We start from the raw sequence: 19,842 nt of genomic DNA, 5'->3' as shown, positions 1-19,842 counted from the left end.
CAGGCCACTATTGAGTTTTATACCTGAAAAGGTCTGTTTTTACAATCCTATTTTTGCATTGGAAATTAGGAACTAGCCTAAATGGGTAAACCATTAATACCCCAACATTAGCCTCAGTAGAAACTTAAAGGGTGGGTTCTAGAATCCACTGCCTCTCCAATATAATTGTATATATATATATCTTAATTAAAGTTATAATCAAAGACTTAGTCAATATTTATCTTTCTATATTATTATCATGAATTTAATTATCCTCCCTAGGCATGATTTTGTTTCTTCCTTTATATTTTCTAAAGTTTGTATTTGCTCTCTGAGTGGTGACTGAGGGTCTGTCCTAGGCGTGTGTGATGTCTCACGAGAACACTCGTATCAGGAAAACTGTGTGATCAGGAACTATTATTAACCTGTCTCCATGTTTTTACTCATTTGAAAGCAGACCCGGGGCTCTGCTGACTCTTGAATGCACTTTCCAAAAGGTTCCAGAGAATATCGGATCCTGTTGAGGGTCAACGATCTTAAGCGATGACCAATGAGCATGAGGTGATTCGCCGATGACGGGTAAGCTCTTCTGTTGGCCAGCAGAGGACAACCTAAACCAATGGGGGTCACCGCCATTGGGGCACCTCCAAGAAAGGGGGGTGTTTTTTATGTGAGGTGTGTATGAGAGGTGAGGCAGATGTCTGTAAGGCCAGCAGCATCTCTGTTGGGGGGGGAAGCTGTGTTTCGTAGGGGCCAAGGTCAAGACTGGACACGGCAGCCCCTGCCCTAATATTGGCCCCTCTATACCGCTCACCAAATACCGCATAATTGAGAGCCAGGAAACACCTTAAAGATTGGCATTCAAGGGTCAGCTGAGATCATTCTGGTCATTTTAACCTTGCAAATTTCAGTCATGTGTTCAGATTTTAGAGGCATCACACACCTCTAACTTGATGGGAATGCAGCAACAGAGATTGCTCGTTTAGCCCGGCTTTCAGAGATTAAATATGGACTTGTCTTTCATTTCATTTTATTTTATTTTATTTTATATTTCCTTTTACTGAAACCCTAAAGAATTGTATGAATACTATTGTACTATATTGTCTGTTCCCCTCTCAATGAGAGAAAGCACGTTATCAGTGTGTTGATCAGGAGTTTTGAGAAGAACATTGGGGCCTTGTTTGTGAGTGGAAGGGGTAAAGAGCCTCAAAACGGGGACTGGTCTTTTTAGTGGCCAGCATGTCCGTGATGAGGTGAAGAGACAATTGTGACCCTAACGGGAAACATGCGTCACCACTTGACCTTCCGTAGTGACCTCACTTGTAGACCAGACGTGGCGGTATGGGACCCCCACATATGGTCTAAAAGGGGGGAATGAAGGGTCAAGGGTCAAGCCAAACATCACTTGTCTCTTCATCAGACACATATCCTTCAAGAATGATTTTATGTTCAATATTAAAATAAGAATGAATGATAATCAAGTTATAACAGTGTCCTACATTTGATAAATCAGTTCTCTATATTCAAGGAGTGATTTTGAATATTGTAGTGTTTTAGTTGCTCTGTGCTTTTGAATCCAGCTCTGATGTCTGTGTCAAGATGTGCTGACAGGAAAATGTCCTTGGTGTTTGAAGTGAGAAGAGCTCAGCATGTGTTAACTGTATGTCTTCCTAAAGCGACCCCCGGGGTCATCTATGTTACAGCTATGTGACTCTTTTGGGGACTCAAAATGTAACAGAAATGTACCTCTCTGATATACTTTTCTTTCTTTATAGAATAGAATAAAGTCACTTCTGTACTAAATGTAGTATCAGCATGTTTTGCAGATTCAGCTTTGTTGATAGTTAGTTAAGATGTCCCGACCTTGATGGAAACTGTTTTTCTGGGAAACTTTGTGTGTGCGTCTCATGATTCTGTGCAGATCCAGTATTAGAGATGGTCCTTTCTGCAAACGATTCCAGACTTTGAGGCGTCTTTTCTGTGACCTCCGAGGTCATTGAGGATTAATCTGGGCCTGGGCGACACGGAGTCTACGCATTTTTAGTGATATATGCTCCTATCTGTCTACGTGTGGAAAGTTGCTTACATTGCATGTTGTTAGAACCAATCAGAATCAGTCCACATGGCAGTAATGACGTGTCTAGACCTTGAAAACCGTATAACTGTTCAGAAAATTGTATGTACGTTAGACGGAGGCGGGGAGACTGTTAGAGGGAGCGCGGCCTACGAACTCCTCTTGAAGCTGGCTTCTGCTGATGAAACTGCAAACTATTCTTCAGTAAATTTTCTTTAATTAATCTGACTCCTGACTCCTGGTCTTCATTTTTCACTACTGGTCCTGGGTCCTAAGCTGTTACCCCAACAGAATGTTTTATTGCAGAGCTGCAATATAGCCTGACCTGTGCTGTGGTCTGAATCTCCGTCACTCTGTTCTGCAGAAGAGACATGTCAAAATAGTGTAGGGCTTTGGCACCGCACAGCGCCCTCTGTAGAGACAGGTAACTGCGCTCCATAGCACAAACACAGCGCTTACAGGTCTGCTGCTGAGTCTGGAGCTCCTGCGGAAGAAACATTCTCACATCATTACTGTATTCTTCACGGTCTGATAATCGTTTTCTCCCAGTGGTCTGCTCTGACCTGACACATTTCCTGGTTGTGCTGTTGGGTGATGATGTGTCCAGCGTGCTCCGCTGTCTGGTAGAAAGATGAGATTTGTTCCTCTAGCTCCTCTAACTGAGGAAATAGAGCCTGGCACTCCCTCAAAATTAAAGGACACTTTTCTTTCAGCTGTAAGGATATAAACAAACAATTACACATAGGATTCATATCATTCAAACTTATCTGGTCTTTATATATTTGGCGGAACGTCATTTTATAATGTAAGTGAATGTTGACCAGAGGCTGTCAAGCTCCAAATACTTGGGCCAAATAACAGCCATACAAATTATGTCATGTTTCCTGATGCCTAAGTAGTAAGAAAGCCTGTGGTTACCATTCATGGGTTTTTTTTCCAGATAGAAATTATATAATGAATAATATATGACAAACCTGGTGGAGCTGTGCTTCAGTTGTTGCTAAAGTAGAAAGTGCTTTAGTTCCACCACCATGAACAGAGTCTTTGGCCAGAAGCTGTACAGCCACCTTATATTGTGCTTCCACAGCCGGCAGCCTGTGCTTGATGTCCTGCAATATGTGTGTGAATTATATCAGAAGGCTTAGGTGAAACTTGGCACATACAGGGAAAAAGATTTCAAGTGTCCCATTATGGTTTTACGAATAGTCCCTTTCATGCAGTGTGTAATATCACTGTTAGTGAATGTAAAAGTTGTAAAGTTGAAAGTGCACAATAAATAAAGTTATTGTCTCCCAATCGACTCTGAACCGCCTAAACGAGTCGTTTGTAATTCGAATCTCACTGCATGACGAAAATACATTTGCATAATGCTCGCTTATGTTGTACGCCGTCATAGTTGCCAAGTCCGCGTATAACACGCGACTTTGGGCTTCTTTTTTTGGCAAGTCGGGTTAAAAAATCACGACTCGCAGGTTGCGTTTTTTTGGGCTTATTTTAAAAAATGTGGTTGCTTGTTAGGAAAATATAATAAGCAACTTCGTTTCTTCACATTTATGGTCACTGTTTTGTCCAATACATTGACCGACACTGTCTTCTCACAGCTAATAGCCATTCAGTGCAACGATAGCCAACAAGTGCTGTAGTAATCTGTCCTCATATATCCCGCCTCCTTCTCCCCCTCATTGAAAAAAATTGCGTTCAACATGCAGGCATGTGAAGTTATAAATGCACGTAATGATAGTTAGTAGACTTAAATAGACGTAAACATTTTTACAAACAATGCCACCAGCAGAGATGTACAGAGATGGAGAGGAAACAGGGAGGAGAGGCACCTAATTTAATTAAAAAATATATTTTTGTAACGTATTTATCATTACAGGCTATTATAAAAAAACAAGTATACTAATAATAACAGTAGTTATGGTTTGAATTTATTTATTATAAATATGTGGCTATATTGCAGCTTGTAGCATATTGAGATGTAAGGCTTATCTTTTTCAAGGTTTGCAGTGTGTGTGTGTGTGTGTGTGTGTGTGTTCAATACTCACTGCCCCTAATATGTGTGCACTAACTGCGACTATGGGTTACCATAATTGGCCTTCATGTCACTTTTTCTCTTTTTCCATCTCCAAACCTATTTTGTTCACAGCTGATCGGAGGATATTGTGTGCCCTTTATTGCAATTTGATGATTTTTGTAAAATCACATCTGTTTTTGCTTTTCAAACTCCAAGAGGTTTCAGTTTAATGTTGCAGGCTCGTCATTTTACTGACGACTGCTCCTCAAATCTCAGAGTTCAACGCGGGATTCACAAAACTCTTGCTCTTGAGAGACGGGTCAGTGTCAGTTTATCTGGACCAGCTCCTCAGAATCACAGCCTGTAAGTATGAATAATTATAGATGTATATATTTTCTACTGGGTGTTCAAAATACGTAGTTTTGTGTTTTATATTGTGTAAGTTTCCGGCTAACTCGCGTTATTACTGTCTTACTGAAATACTTCTGCTCATCAACTGTGGGCCACTATTACCTCAAACTGTGTGTGTTAATGCAGATCTTTACTGTGAGTAAAGAGAAAGGATGGAGTGAGATTTGTTGTAAAATCGACGTCATCGTTCTGTCTTTACAGTGTGAACAATCACTGAGCTTTAGGAAGCCTCTAGAGCTGAAGTTCAGTTATGGTGATGGGCGTTTAGCTTCTGAAAGACTCGCTGTACACGGTAGACCAATCACAACAGACTGGGCCGTCTGGCCAATCAGAGAAGAGTATCTCACAGAAAGGAGGGATTTAGAGAGACTGATTCATCCGTCGAGTCGTTTGGGAATCATTGAACACTGTGGTGATGTGCAATGTTTTATGAGAAAATGAAAGTGTTTTTTGACCTTTGATGCATGTAAATCTGTTGTAGGAGCCTTTAAAATAGCATAATAGGGGCACAAACACACTCCAAATACAGCCTCCAAGTTTAACCCTTTTTACCTCAACATCCTGCATAAAAGCTTTGACATCCAACAAAGACACTTGAAGCGGTGAGGTAAGTTTGGTAAGGGAAGTGTCCAGAAACTTCTGTACGTCTGCGCTGACATCCTGGTGTGTCCTTACATGAGTCTCAGGAAGACGAGCGTACTGTGAAAAGAGAGAATATCTTCACTTGTGTTCTGAAGATGAACGAAGGTCTAGCGGTTTTGGAACGACATGAGGGCGAGGAATTAATTACAGAATTTTCATTTTTGGGAGAACTGTCCCTTTAACACTAGAACCGCCACGGGGTAAAATTCACCCATGGCTGTTTTTCAAATATACATAACAGATTTCCAACAAAATATCCCAGTCACTGACTTTTACTAAAACTGTGTTATTTACAATCCCCTGTTGTTAAATTTTTTAGATAAAACCAGAAATAAAAAAACGGGGCATTTATATCTATAAGCGCCAGCGGGTTAAATTTACCCCTATAGAATTCCTCTATTTTCACGCTGTGTTTGAGCAACGCGTCGGCTTACTTTAAACAGTCACACAACGCACGGTCAAATAAAGATGTTTTAGCCTATTTATAAATGTTCAAACTTTGGATTTATTATACATTTTTGTTCTGCAATTTTGTATTGAGTATTGTTTGCTACTGTGTTGCTATTTATTCAAGTCTGCCCGTTTCCTTAAAAAAAAAAAAAATCCGATATGGTGGAATGAATAAAACAATTTTCATGATTATCCCAAGTTTATTGGTGTTGTTCTCTTATTCAAATTATAAATGATATAACTATACAAATAAATAATTAATTAGGTCAAACTGTGCGCTTGAATTTGTATGTTATCCTTATGTCATAGTCTCATGCAGTGCTGTGAATTATTATTGCTCATCATTGTCTATGTAGGGTATTTTAGTAATTTAAATAACATGGGTTATCTTAATATGGGATTAATGACATTTTATTATAATATTACACCACCCAAATATGTATTTATTTCCATCTAATTCTCGTCGTCATTGCAGGCTGGTTTAGCCTATAATCACCAAAAAGTGATTTGTGTAGCCTGCTTAAAATAGCATAAAACAGCAGGACAAAAACATAGTTGATGACTAAAAATAATCATTTCATGAATCTATAGATTACTTTGTGAAGACAGTGGCATAATACAGTGACATATTACGTTTTAGCCGTATCAATGCAGTAATAATCTACATGGGTAAATTTAACCCGCTGGCGGTTTTAGGTATACAGCGACCTCTGACGGTTCTAGAGTTAAGATGCGAGCGAATGAGCGTTTGCTCACCTGTTTGACCTTCAGAAACAGCTCCCTCCATCTTCCATTGAGAAGCAGAAGCTGATGCTTTACATCACGTGTCACGGTTTCATCACAGGTCTCAATCAGAAAGTTCCCGGCGTCGTTCATAGCAGCGTGCTGCTCCATCCAGTGCGGAAGGTTACGGAAAAACTCCTGGGAAAACAACAGAGAGTAAGGGCCCTTTCACACCTACCTTGTTTGGTCCGGATTTTCGGACTTTTCAGTTTGGTCCGAATTAAAATTACAGGTGTGAAACCTCCCCCGTACCACGGTCCGGACCAAACAGACGAAATTTGGTCAGACGAAAAGAGGTCGTCTCAGTCCGGATCAAACTGAACAAAGGTTCGGTTCGTTTCTAGTGTGAAAGCATTTTCTGTATGGTTCGGACTTTCAGACCATTTACAGGAAGTTGCTGTTTATGTTTAATATTATAATGTTATTTTTAAATTTCATCTAGGCTACATTGATTATGAAAAGTGAAAAGATGCGCAGTATGCCAGAAGACAGAAGGTCAGAAATGATTTTGAAAGAAATGTTGTATGATTTTGCTTAGAAAGCCTTTCTTTAATGTGAATTTCGTTTTGTATAAATTGTATCTTAATTTGAATCAACGTTTAATCAGATAATTGCCTGGATTTAATAAATAAGAAGCAAATAGTCTATAGCAGACAATAATCGCGGGAGCGATCACATGCTTGAACCGGAGCGCGTCTCAAATAAACCCAAACTCAGCAGCTACTCGTCTCACAAACATGAGAAATATGAGTATATAAAGCTTGAAATGTCCACTTTTAAACGTAACGAAAATAAAATAGTCAAGCAATGCACACTGTTCAATAGTGGCAACGATATGCGTCAGTTCATTCATTCTTGTCAAAGACGCTGACGTCAGACACACGTCCGTTCACAAACCAATCAATGTCCAGATGCCGTCCACATAGATGATGACGAGTGGACGCAAGTGTGTCATGTAAAGTTCTCGCATAATTGCAATGTGAAACCAAACCAAACCAAACGAATGTATAAAATGTATCAAAACATGACCTTAGGTTCGGACCTTGGTTCGGACTTTCAGGTGTGAAAACGCCCTAAGAATGTATCGTAAACATAACCCTACTAGTTATTTTTAGAGGCATGCCTCCATGTCTGTGGCTGCCTCACCCGTTTGGTGTTCTCTGGTTGTCTGAGAGCCGCCAGAGCGTCCTCCAGCCAGGCCTGCAGTGAGGCCACACAGCTGTTGTACCTCAGCCAGTTACACTGCACCTCCTCCAGCATGGACCTCACACTCCGCACCTCCACCGACAGACTCCTCCACTGATCACACACCTCTCGCAGCAAGAGCTTCACTCCTCCCTCCACTGAAACGGCACAACATGAACACACAGATTCATGACACATCTAATACTAGTGAATAAAGGTTACACTTTATTTTAAGGTGTCATTGTTACAGTGTAATATAGTAAGTACGGAGTAATATTAATTAACTACATGTACTTACTATAGGGTTATGGTTTTGTTGAGGGTTAGTTGCATGTAATTATGCATAATTTACTGTTATTACTATGGTAAGTACATGTATGTGTTACAACGACACTGTAAAATAAAGTATTACCTAAATAAATATTAATAAATCCTTGACATCGAGCATTATCCTTCACTTTTAAAAGTTGCTAAATCTATTTATCTTATAATCATAAGATTTTATGATTAGCTACATAGTGCATTTAATAGTGTTTTCCCCCCTTCAATAATATACAATGCTATACTATTATAGTATTTCTTAATATTTTGAATCAGCTTAATTTTTTTAGTTTCAGTTTTAATTTCAATTTTAGTTTGTGTTTTATCATTTTTATTATTTTTTGTTTTTATAATTCTGTTAAGCTTCAAATGACTTTTCTTTCAGTTTTAGTCACTTTTAGTACTTCAACCTAAACTTGCTTTATTTTAGTTAGTGGCCAAGATTAAAATGTCTCATTTAATATTTATATTTGGGACTTTTTTTGGGACACTATAGGGTATTTGGGACACTTTCTTTCTATTGAGATGACTTGGAAAACGAGTCTAAATCAACCTGAATTCACCCATAATTAATATAATATAATAGATATGATTAGATATATGATAGATATGATTAGATATATACAATATATGTGTGTATATATTGATATATGATTGATATATATGATACATCATATCATATATATCTTATCATATTATATATATCATATAATATCATATATATCAATCATATATCATGTATAAATCATACCATATATCATATAATATCTATCATATCATATGATAGATATGTTATGTTATGATATATGATATGATTGATATGATAAATATGTTATGATTGATATATGATATGATATGTGATTGATATGATAGATAGATATGATATATGATATGATATATGATTGATATGATATATGATATGATTGATATATGATATGATATGATATAATATGATAGATATGATAAATGATATGATATGACAGATATGATATATGATATGATAGGATATGATATATGATTGATATGATATGATATATGATTGATTGATATGATACATGATATGATATATGATGTAATATGATTGATATTATATTATATTATATTATATTATATTATATTATATTATATTATATTATATTATATTATATTATATTATATTATATTATATTATATTATATTATATTATATTATATTATATTATATTATATTATATTATATTATATTAAATGATTGATATGATATATTAAAAGATTCTGAACCTCTTAATTTCACAATCTTAATTAATATTGCTATCTTATAACCATAAGAGTTTATGATTAGCTGCATTAATATAATATCATTAATCTGATTACATTATATGAATTATATTATATTAATTATATTATATTATATTATATTATATTATATTATATTATATTATATTATATTATATTAAATGATTGATATGATATATTAAAAGATGCTGAACCTCTTAATTTCAGAATCTTAATTAATATTGCTATCTTATAACCATAAGAGTTTATGATTAGCTGCATTAATATAATATCATTAATCTGATTAATATAATATAATATAATTCATATAATGTAATGTAATGTAATGTAATATATTATAATATAATAATCTTCTGTCTACAACACTTTCAGAAAATACCAGTTACCCATTTTTGAGTTGGAATCTACCAGTTGAGTAGCGCTGCAATAACCCACCATGATAATGTGATTGGCTTCAGGAAGACCTACTTTGTGATCTTCCAATCACACTTCAGATATCCATCACAAAGACCGCCCCTGTGCTGAGGCTGCCTGAGGCATGGACAGAGCAACATGTTGCCAGTCTATTGCCCAGAGAAACCCAATTAGAATGCAGTATCTGCACTAATGGACTGGAATTCCCTTTTGAGCTCTGTGCCTGGGAAAACCTCATTTACCAGTAGCCCGGGGAGAGAGGAATGAGCGCAGGAAGAGAAAGAGAAACCAAACGGAAAAGAGCAAGAATGAAACACAGACACAGCAGGAAGATGCTACAGGCACAGACGGATTGACTTCAGAGTCCACCAGGATTAAACTCACAGAGGGGAAACCAGGTGAGCTGCTATCAGTCTGCCCTCTGGACACTGATGCCGAAAAACTGCCTTTATCTGCCCAGCCATGATACGATTTGTACATTACAAATGTATTCTTCTGATTCACTCAAGGCCGCACAGAATTTATGGGGCTCAGGATCAAAATTGCAAGATGAAAATCACTGCTAGAAAGTTACCAAACTATCATTTAGGCGTATAAAGCACAACATTATTGAGAATATGAAGCATACCTGAGCTGTCTGCTTTAATGTAGAGCTCAGCGGCCTGTATCAGAGCCTGGTGGCTGGATTCATACTTCTCAAAGAACTGCTGGCCCTCCACAAACGCCTAGAGATGCAGAGAATCAACACAAGTCAACATCACATGACTATGCATGAGAATCGACTGGTATGGGAAGGAGCTGAAAGAACAAATGGTTTGTAAACGTACACCATAGCTTTGTAGCAGAAGCTCCATTGACTCCAGTCGGCCGTATTTGATGATCCAGGACTTCAGCTTGGACTCAGCGAGTGTCAGAAACGCCAGCATACCATATTTCATTTCCCAGAATTCCAGTTTGCTCAAGTGAATGTGTGAAGAGGTAGATATGTGGTTCAATCTGAAAGCAGTTCAATAAAAACAGGTTAATAATATAATATAATATAATATAATATAATATAATATAATATAATATAATATAATATAATATAATATAATATAATATAATATAATATATAATATAATATAATATAATATAATATAATATAATATAATATAATATAATTAATATAATATAATATAATATAATATAATATAATATAATATAATATAATATAATATAATATAATCAATATAATATAATTAATATAATATAATATAATAAAATAAAATAAAATAAAATAAAATAATATAATATAATATAATATAATATAATATAATATAATATAATATATAATATAATATAATATAATATAATATAATATAATATAATATAATATAATTAATATAATATGATTAATATAATATGATTAATATAATATAATATAATTTAATATAATATAATATAATATAATATAATATAATATAATATAATATAATATAATATAATATAATATAATATAATATAATATAATTAATATAATATAATATAATATAATATAATATAATATAATATAATATAATTAATATAATAATTAATATAATATAATATAATATAATTAATCTAATCTAATCTAATCTAATCTAATCTAATCTAATATAATATAATATAATATAATATAATTAACATAACATAACATAACATAACATAACATAATATAATATAATATAATATAATATAATATAATATAATATAATATAATATAATATAATATAATATAATATAATATAATTTAATATAATATAAAATAATATAATAATTTAAAATAATTTTTCTATAAAAAAATATAATATAACAATTACAACATTTCTCTTTTATTTTATTCTAAATTTGTAAGTTAAAATACATTTTAATGTAATATTTCTATATAATTTTATTTCAGCTCCCTTAACAAAAACTATTTTAATAGTTTTAGTTAACAATAACAAAACTATGATAATATAATATAATTTATTATACTATAAAAAGTTTTATTTATAGCCATTGCTAATTGAAATGATAATTCTATTATAAATTGAATTCTGAATGATAATGTAATCTGCTCATTAATCTGAGGTCCTCTGTCATGATTGTACCTCTCTGCCATGTCTTGCAGTTGCTCCATGGGAATGGGGACATTATGAACACATCTGTCCCTGTGGATTAACTGCAGGGTCTGCTTGTGTCTTTCCAGAAGCCTGAAGATCTCCTGAAGAAACATGTCAGATCCAGAGTTCTGCAGTTACTCATTCACACACACACACACACAGATGAACACACACTCCTCCTGCTGTTCTACCTGGTCGTGTCGTCTCTTTTTGTGAATGGCTTTTGCGGTGTCCTCATGGGTTTGCTGAGGAAGCAGCTCCTCTCGCAGGATCTTCTCTGCTCGATGTAAATACACACCAACTTCACCCAGAGGATGAGGCAAACCACCATCCAGCTGAACATGCCAGTCCAAGAGCTGAGGCAGAACAATCACTGCATGAATATATATATATATACTTCCCTCTACAGTACATCATTATTACATTACATTACATTATTTTAATTATTATATTATATTATATTATATTATATTATATTATATTATATTATATTATATTATATCATATTCTATTCTATTATATTATATTATATTCTATTATATTATATTATATTATATTATATTATATTATATTATATTATATTATATTATATTATATTATATTATATTATATCATATTCTATTATATTATATTATATTATATTATATTATATTATATTATATTATATTATATTATATTATATTATATTATATTATATTATATCATATTCTATTATATTATATTATATTATATTATATTATATTATATTATATTATATTATATCATATTCTATTCTATTCTATTCTATTCTATTCTATTCTATTATATTATATTATATTATATTATATTATATTATATTATATTATATTATATTATATTATATTATATTATATTATATTATATTATATCATATTCTATTATATTATATTATATTATATTATATTATATTATATTATATATTATATCATATTCTATTCTATTCTATTATATTATATTATATTATATTATATTATATTATATTATATTATATTATATTATATTATATCATATCATATCATATCATATTATATTATATTATATTATATTATATTATATTATATTATATATTATATCATATTCTATTCTATTATATCATATCATATCATATCATATCATATTATATTATATTATATTATATTATATTATATTATTATATTGTATCATATTACATTACATTACATTACATTATATTATATTATATATTATTATATTATATTATATTATATTATATCATATCATATCATATCATATTATATTATATTATATTATATTATATCATATTCTATTAAATTAATTATATTATATTATTATATTGTATCATATTATATTACATTACATTCTATTCTATTCTATTCTATTCTATTATATCATATTATATTATATTCTATTATTATATTCTATTATATTCTATCATATTCTATCATATTATATTATATTATTCTATCATATCATATCATATCATATTCTATTATATTATATTATATTATATTATATTATATTATATTATATTATATCATATTCTATTCTATTCTATTCTATTATATTATATTATATTATATTATATTATATTATATTATATTATATTATATTATATCATATCATATTATATTATATTATATTATATTATATTATATTATATTATATTATATTATATTATATTATATTATATTATATTATATTATATCATATTCTATTATATTATATTATATTATATTATATTATATTATATATTATATCATATTCTATTCTATTCTATTATATTATATTATATTATATTATATTATATTATATCATATCATATCATATCATATTATATTATATTATATTATATTATATTATATTATATTATATATTATATCATATTCTATTCTATTATATCATATCATATCATATCATATCATATCATATTATATTATATTATATTATATTATATTATATTATATTATTATATTGTATCATATTACATTACATTACATTACATTATATTATATTATATATTATTATATTATATTATATTATATTATATCATATCATATCATATCATATCATATCATATTATATTATATTATATTATATCATATTCTATTAAATTAATTATATTATATTATTATATTGTATCATATTACATTACATTATATTCTATTATATTATATTACATTACATTCTATTCTATTCTATTCTATTCTATTATATCATATTATATTATATTCTATTATTATATTCTATTATATTCTATCATATTCTATCATATTATATTATATTATTCTATCATATCATATCATATCATATTCTATTATATTGTTATATTATATTATATTAAATTATTCTATCATAATATATTTTATTCTATTCTATTATTATATTCTATCATATTATATTATATTATACTATATTATTCTATTATATTCTATTATATCACATTATATTATATTATCATATTCTGTTCTATTATATTATTATATTCTATCATATTATATTATTATATTCATCATATTATATTATATTATATTATATTATATATATTATATTATATTATATTATATATATTATATTATATTATATTATATTATATTATATTATATTATATTATATTATATTATATTATATTATATTATATTATATCATATCATATTATATTATCATATTCTATTCTATTCTATTATATGCTATCATATTATATTATCATATTCTATTCTATTATATTCTATCATATTATATCATATCATATTATATTATGTTATATTATATTATATTATATTATATTATATTATATTATATTATATTATATTATATTATATTATATTATATTATATTATATTATATTATATTATATATTATATCATATTCTATTCTATTCTATTCTATTATATCATATCATATCATATCATATCATATCATATCATATCATATCATATCATATCATATCATATCATATTATATTATATTATATTATATTATATTATATTATATTATTATATTCTATCATATTCTATTCTATTATATTCTATTATATCATATTATATTCTATCATATTATATTATATTATATTATATTATATTATATTATATTATATTATATTATATTATATTATATTATATTATATTATATTATATCATATTATATTATATTATATTATATTATATTATATTAATTATATTATATCATATTATATCATATTCTATTATATCATATTCTATTCTATTCTATTCTATTCTATTCTATTCTATTCTATTCTATTCTATTCTATTCTATTCTATTCTATTCTATTCTATTCTATTCTATTCTATTCTATCCAACCCTCAAATGGACTAGAGTTAGGGTTTGGATTAGGGTTAGTCTATGTATTGTAATTAGCTTGGTATAAAAGTAATGAAAGTCTATGGTGTCTCTGACCCTTGCAGACAGTCTCTCCCAGGCCTGTTTGACCAGAGCCTGATCTGCGGTCAGCTTGCCGTCCTTCTGAGTGGACTGAACACACGTCTCCACTTGTCTTCTCTGCACCTCAAACTGAACACGATAACGCTTGAAAGTCTGAGTGAAAGAGAGAGCGAGCGAGTGAGTGAGTGAATGAAAGAGAGAACTACAGGAAATTAAATGATTAAAATTCAGAATATTCAAACGATGCCCAATGTAATGCTAATACATTGCCAGCAAGATAACACAACCTGTCCAAAAAATGACAAAGCAAGAGAAAGAGAGAAAGAGACACATGCCAAAAGCTGAAAAAGAATTTAAACAGCCAAATTGCACATGCATGTATTCATGCAATAATGGGCTCCAATTTTCCACTTTCTCTCCACCCATGCGGTCCCTGCTAGAGCTCCGACTCTTCTGAATATGGATCATATCCGTGGGCGCCACAGACGTCGCTTCACTGGTGTGTAGTGCCCATGATTATGAAAGCTCAGCTCTAATGTATATTAGCGTGGTCTGTGTGCGTATGTGGGGGTGTTTTGTCTGGGATCTACTATATTTTTCACAATTTTTCATTTTTCTTACACAGAATAATGATGAGTTGATCAGAAACACAGCAGTAATATTGTGAAATATTATTCAAATGTAAAATAACTGCTTTCTATATGAATATATTTTCAAATGTAATTTATTCCTGTGATTTTAAAGCTGAATTTTCAGCATCATTACTCCAGTCTTCAGTCACACAGGGCCATAACCACCCTAGACATTGACATGTTGTTGTTAGGATGACAAAAAGGTTTAAAAGTTATATTTTTAGTGTCTGGTCTGCCCAGCGTTCATCAATGTCGAAATGATCGAGATGGCCAATCAAATCAAAGTAGGCGGAGTTTACAGAACAGAGCGTGAATTCCAGCGAGAAGCGTCAGTTTAATGTTGAAAGAAAGTGAGGTAAGCCAAACATTTAATACGTGTGACCTGTTTTGCGACTGACAGTAACATCCAGTGATCCAAACTACTCAACTTTCTGTCTCAAATATCGCCGTTTTGAATTGAAAATATGCATTTATGTGATTCATGTCATTCCTAACTGAGTGGGAAGGGAAAGAAACGTTTCACGTTTTCGCCATTTTAGGCATACAAATAAAAGTACATATTTTTGAATGCAATACAAATATTATTTGCAAATAGTTGTACGGTCTTCATTTGGGAATTACACTCAGGGTCTTTGGGGTCTCCACAGACCCCAGGCAACAAAATGTAATTTTGTAACAAAACAATAGGTTTTTTTTAGAACAAATTTAATTTTATTAATGTTTTTACTCAACATCTGTGCAGTTTTGGGAGTATTTATAATCATTTTTAAATGTATATAAATAAATTAAAAAATATATTTTTTCATGAATTTTCACACAAAATCAGTTTATGTAAAATTCACTTTATAAAAGACCCAAATTTCTAACTTTCATTCGTGGGGATAACATGGATAATTTGACATGGCTTAGTTTAAGATTTTTGCCCATCTTTTGGAAAATACAGTTTAAAAAAAAAAAATCTTTTCACACGTATTTTTCAGTTGGATTCATATCTAAATGTTATGAAATCACAATTAAAACAATTAAAATTAATTAATTTTGTCAAAGTTTAGCATTTTTTTGCACTGAATTTTTTTTCCCAATGATGTTACATTATGATTACAATCAAACCTGAACAAGAGTAAAGTTGGAGTCTTTAGAGTTTATCATTTATTTCAAACTTCTGATTTTCTTATAATTCTACAAAGTACTATGAAGATTAGGCAAATCAGTCCGGGGACGTTAGTCCAGTTCCCGCTGGATTTCGTCCTCCTCATATAAGCTTAATAAAGCCTGAAGCTCATCGTCGGTCCATCGGTTGTATTTTTTAAACTCCATTGTTGATTGGAATAGCAAACAACTCTTACTTCACGCACCGCAACAGACTTTTAAAAAGGCTGGTTGAAATGATCTGTCAACCAATCAGCATGTTCAGCAGCCAAGGCCCACCCCCGAAGTTCCTGAACTTTGAAAAAGTACTACCTCGCGAGCAGGGACTTTCTGAGGGGGACATTTTTACTCTGAACTTCATTTAGGCTGTGTTCGAAATCGCCCCTTATACCCTTAAATAGGGCACTATTTGAGTGAAGATCCATTTGTAGTGGAGTCCGAAACCATAGTGGACGTTTTTGAGTGCACTCATTCAATCCCACAATGCACCGCAATAACGGGTGTACAGTAGATGTATATCAGCTTTTTTACTAAACGTCTGGTTGAGGCAGACAAAACTACGGAAAACTCAAAATCTTTCGCAGCAACAATAGTGTAAGAGTAAGACGTATGGTGTCAAGTTTTGACGCAAATCAAGCAGAGGTTCGAGTCCGGCTTTTGCCGAACTCGCTTTCCCATCACATATCAGATCGGAAAGGCATTTATTTTCAATGAAAATGAAAATATTAGAAAATTGAAAATAAAGCTTCTAACGCGTTTAATCAGTGTTTATCAGGGTTTATCAGGGTATGTAAACAGACATGTGCTCAATTAGAGACGATAAAAGTGAGTGGGTCAAAAATCATTGGTCTTAAAAAGTGTGTGGGTCGATGCCATCTCCTGGCGAAACGCGGGAATTCATTCAATGCACGGCGCGACTCTCACAGTGCATTATGGGTATTCTCTAGCCGTCGAGCATACATCGGTTGTAAACTCGTTATTGCGGTGCATTGTGGGATTGAATGAGTGCACTTAATAACAACGTCCACTAGGGTTTCGGACACCACTAAATGGCTGTTCCCTCAAATAGTGCCCACAGCTGAATCAATCATCCATCCATCTTTCCAAACCGCACTTTATCGCAATATCATGCATACAGGTATACATTCTTTTTTAATTGATTATTCTATTGTTTGATTAAGGTTTATACATGCTAGTTATTACTGGAGCTGCCGGTTTGCTACGTTTCAAATAATCAGCCAGCACAAACGGCAAAAACGGAAGCCTTTCCGGCGCACTTAGTGCCCGAGATTACTCACTCATTTTCATTCACTCCCTCAAGTGGCCTATATCAGTGGACCAATGTAGGGAATAGTGAATGAGGGTATAGGGGGCGATTTCGAACACAGCCATAGACCCTGGTCCCTGCGGTCGAAACCAAGTGTGCCACACACATCCTGAAAAGTGAAGCCAAAGCGTCTTGATCGCCCCCAGGTGGCTGGTCCCAGTATAGGTCATAAACTCCTCCCTCTCCATGTATTCTAATGGGACGCGAAACAAACTAAACAATCAAATTACACTTCAAAAAAAAATTTTAGGCAGGTTTTATCACGCTGATGTTGGTTCAAGTTTTCGTTTTTTAAATAAGTTTGGTTGTAGTTAGTTATTTGATGCTATAAAAACGGGGGTGTGACGTCATGATTGACAGCTGTGATTGACGGCTTCTCTTAAAGGGTTAGTTCACCCAAAAATGAAAATTCTGTCATTAATTACTTCCCCTCATGTCGTTCGACACCCGTAAGACCTCCGTTCGTCTTCGGAACACAAATGAAGATATTTTAGTGTAAATCTGATGGCTCTGAAAGGCCTCCATTGGCTCAATGGCACTTTACACTCTCAAGACCCTTAAAAGGTACTAAAGACGTCGTTACAAAGTCCATCTCACTACAGTGGTTCTACAATAACTTTATGAATCGGCGAGAATAGTTTTTGTGCGCAAAAAAACCCTAAATAACGACTTATATAGTGATGACGATTTCAAAACACGGCATCATGAAGCTTTGAAGCGTTATGAATCAGTGAGTCGAATAATGATTCGGATCGCGTGTCAAACCGCCAAACTGCTGAAATTTGGCGATTCAAACCGCTGATTCGACTCACTGATTCATAACGCTTCGAAGCTTCATGAGGCCGTGTTTTGAAATCGTCATCACTATGTAAGTCGTTATTTAGGGTTTTTTTGCGCACAAAAACTATTCTCGCCGATTCATAAAGTTATTGTAGAACCACTGTAGTGAGATGGACTTTGTAACGACGTCTTTAGTGCCTTTTAAGGGTCTTGAGAGTGTAAAGTGCCATTGTGCCAATGGAGCCCTTTCAGAGCCATCAGATTTCAACTAAAATATCTTCATTTGTGTCTGAAGATGAACGGAGGTCTAACGGGTGTCCAACGACATGAGGGTAAGTAATTAATGACAGAATTTTCATTTGTGGGTGAACTAACCCTTTAAAGTGGAAACTGAGGCACGAACAACTTTTTTGGGGATTTTCGGTAGGAGATCAGAGCTTTAGTTTTAATTTCTACATTTCAATAACTTTATTTCACACCGACATAAGTTGTTTCCGCTATATTCGGACATTGACGGCTTCACTTTTCTACAATAGAAGATAGTGAAGGGGTGTCATCCATCTTTTTTTACAGTCTACGGTCGAAACACACCAAGTACCCCCCCAAAGTCCCCAGCTCCTGGGGTGGAAACGTGGCTTTAGATTCCTCAAGTTTTACTCAGGTATCCAATTTTGACACCTCACGTTGTGAGTGAGACCCTGAGCTCACCTGGTACTGCACACCAAGACTTCCTCCGTCCCTCTGGGCTTGAGCACAGTCTCTCTCCAACTGATCTGCCCACGCTTTCAGCTCCCTCAGAGTTTTACGCTGCTCCCTCTGAGAGGAAAAAAAAGAGCGCTGAGTTAGTTAGGATTGTAGAAACAAGACAAAAGGCAAACATTTGCA

At 32.1% G+C, this 19,842-nt stretch overlaps 1 protein-coding gene across 1 annotated transcript in view; it reads right to left on the bottom strand.

The window, feature by feature from the left end:
* The window catches only part of syne1a (spectrin repeat containing, nuclear envelope 1a), a 248,224-nt gene that overhangs the window by 193,989 nt on the left and 34,393 nt on the right, over positions 1-19,842 (bottom strand). Inside the window, exons 11-22 of the mRNA XM_079830658.1 lie at positions 19,666-19,773; positions 15,085-15,222; positions 11,865-12,029; positions 11,662-11,774; positions 10,378-10,546; positions 10,179-10,275; positions 7,503-7,699; positions 6,330-6,494; positions 5,034-5,180; positions 3,028-3,162; positions 2,617-2,766; positions 2,379-2,537 (exon numbers count right to left, since the gene is read on the bottom strand). Coding sequence (XP_079686784.1) covers positions 2,379-2,537; positions 2,617-2,766; positions 3,028-3,162; positions 5,034-5,180; positions 6,330-6,494; positions 7,503-7,699; positions 10,179-10,275; positions 10,378-10,546; positions 11,662-11,774; positions 11,865-12,029; positions 15,085-15,222; positions 19,666-19,773 — 1,743 coding nt within the window. The remainder of the gene's footprint in view (positions 1-2,378; positions 2,538-2,616; positions 2,767-3,027; positions 3,163-5,033; positions 5,181-6,329; positions 6,495-7,502; positions 7,700-10,178; positions 10,276-10,377; positions 10,547-11,661; positions 11,775-11,864; positions 12,030-15,084; positions 15,223-19,665; positions 19,774-19,842) is intronic.

Source organism: Gobio gobio, assembly GCF_949357685.1.
Source record: "Gobio gobio genome assembly, chromosome: 12".
NCBI classification, from domain to species: Eukaryota; Metazoa; Chordata; class Actinopteri; order Cypriniformes; family Gobionidae; genus Gobio; species Gobio gobio.
Note: the sequence above shows the minus strand (reverse complement) of the source record. Positions and strands in the feature narration are given on the sequence as shown.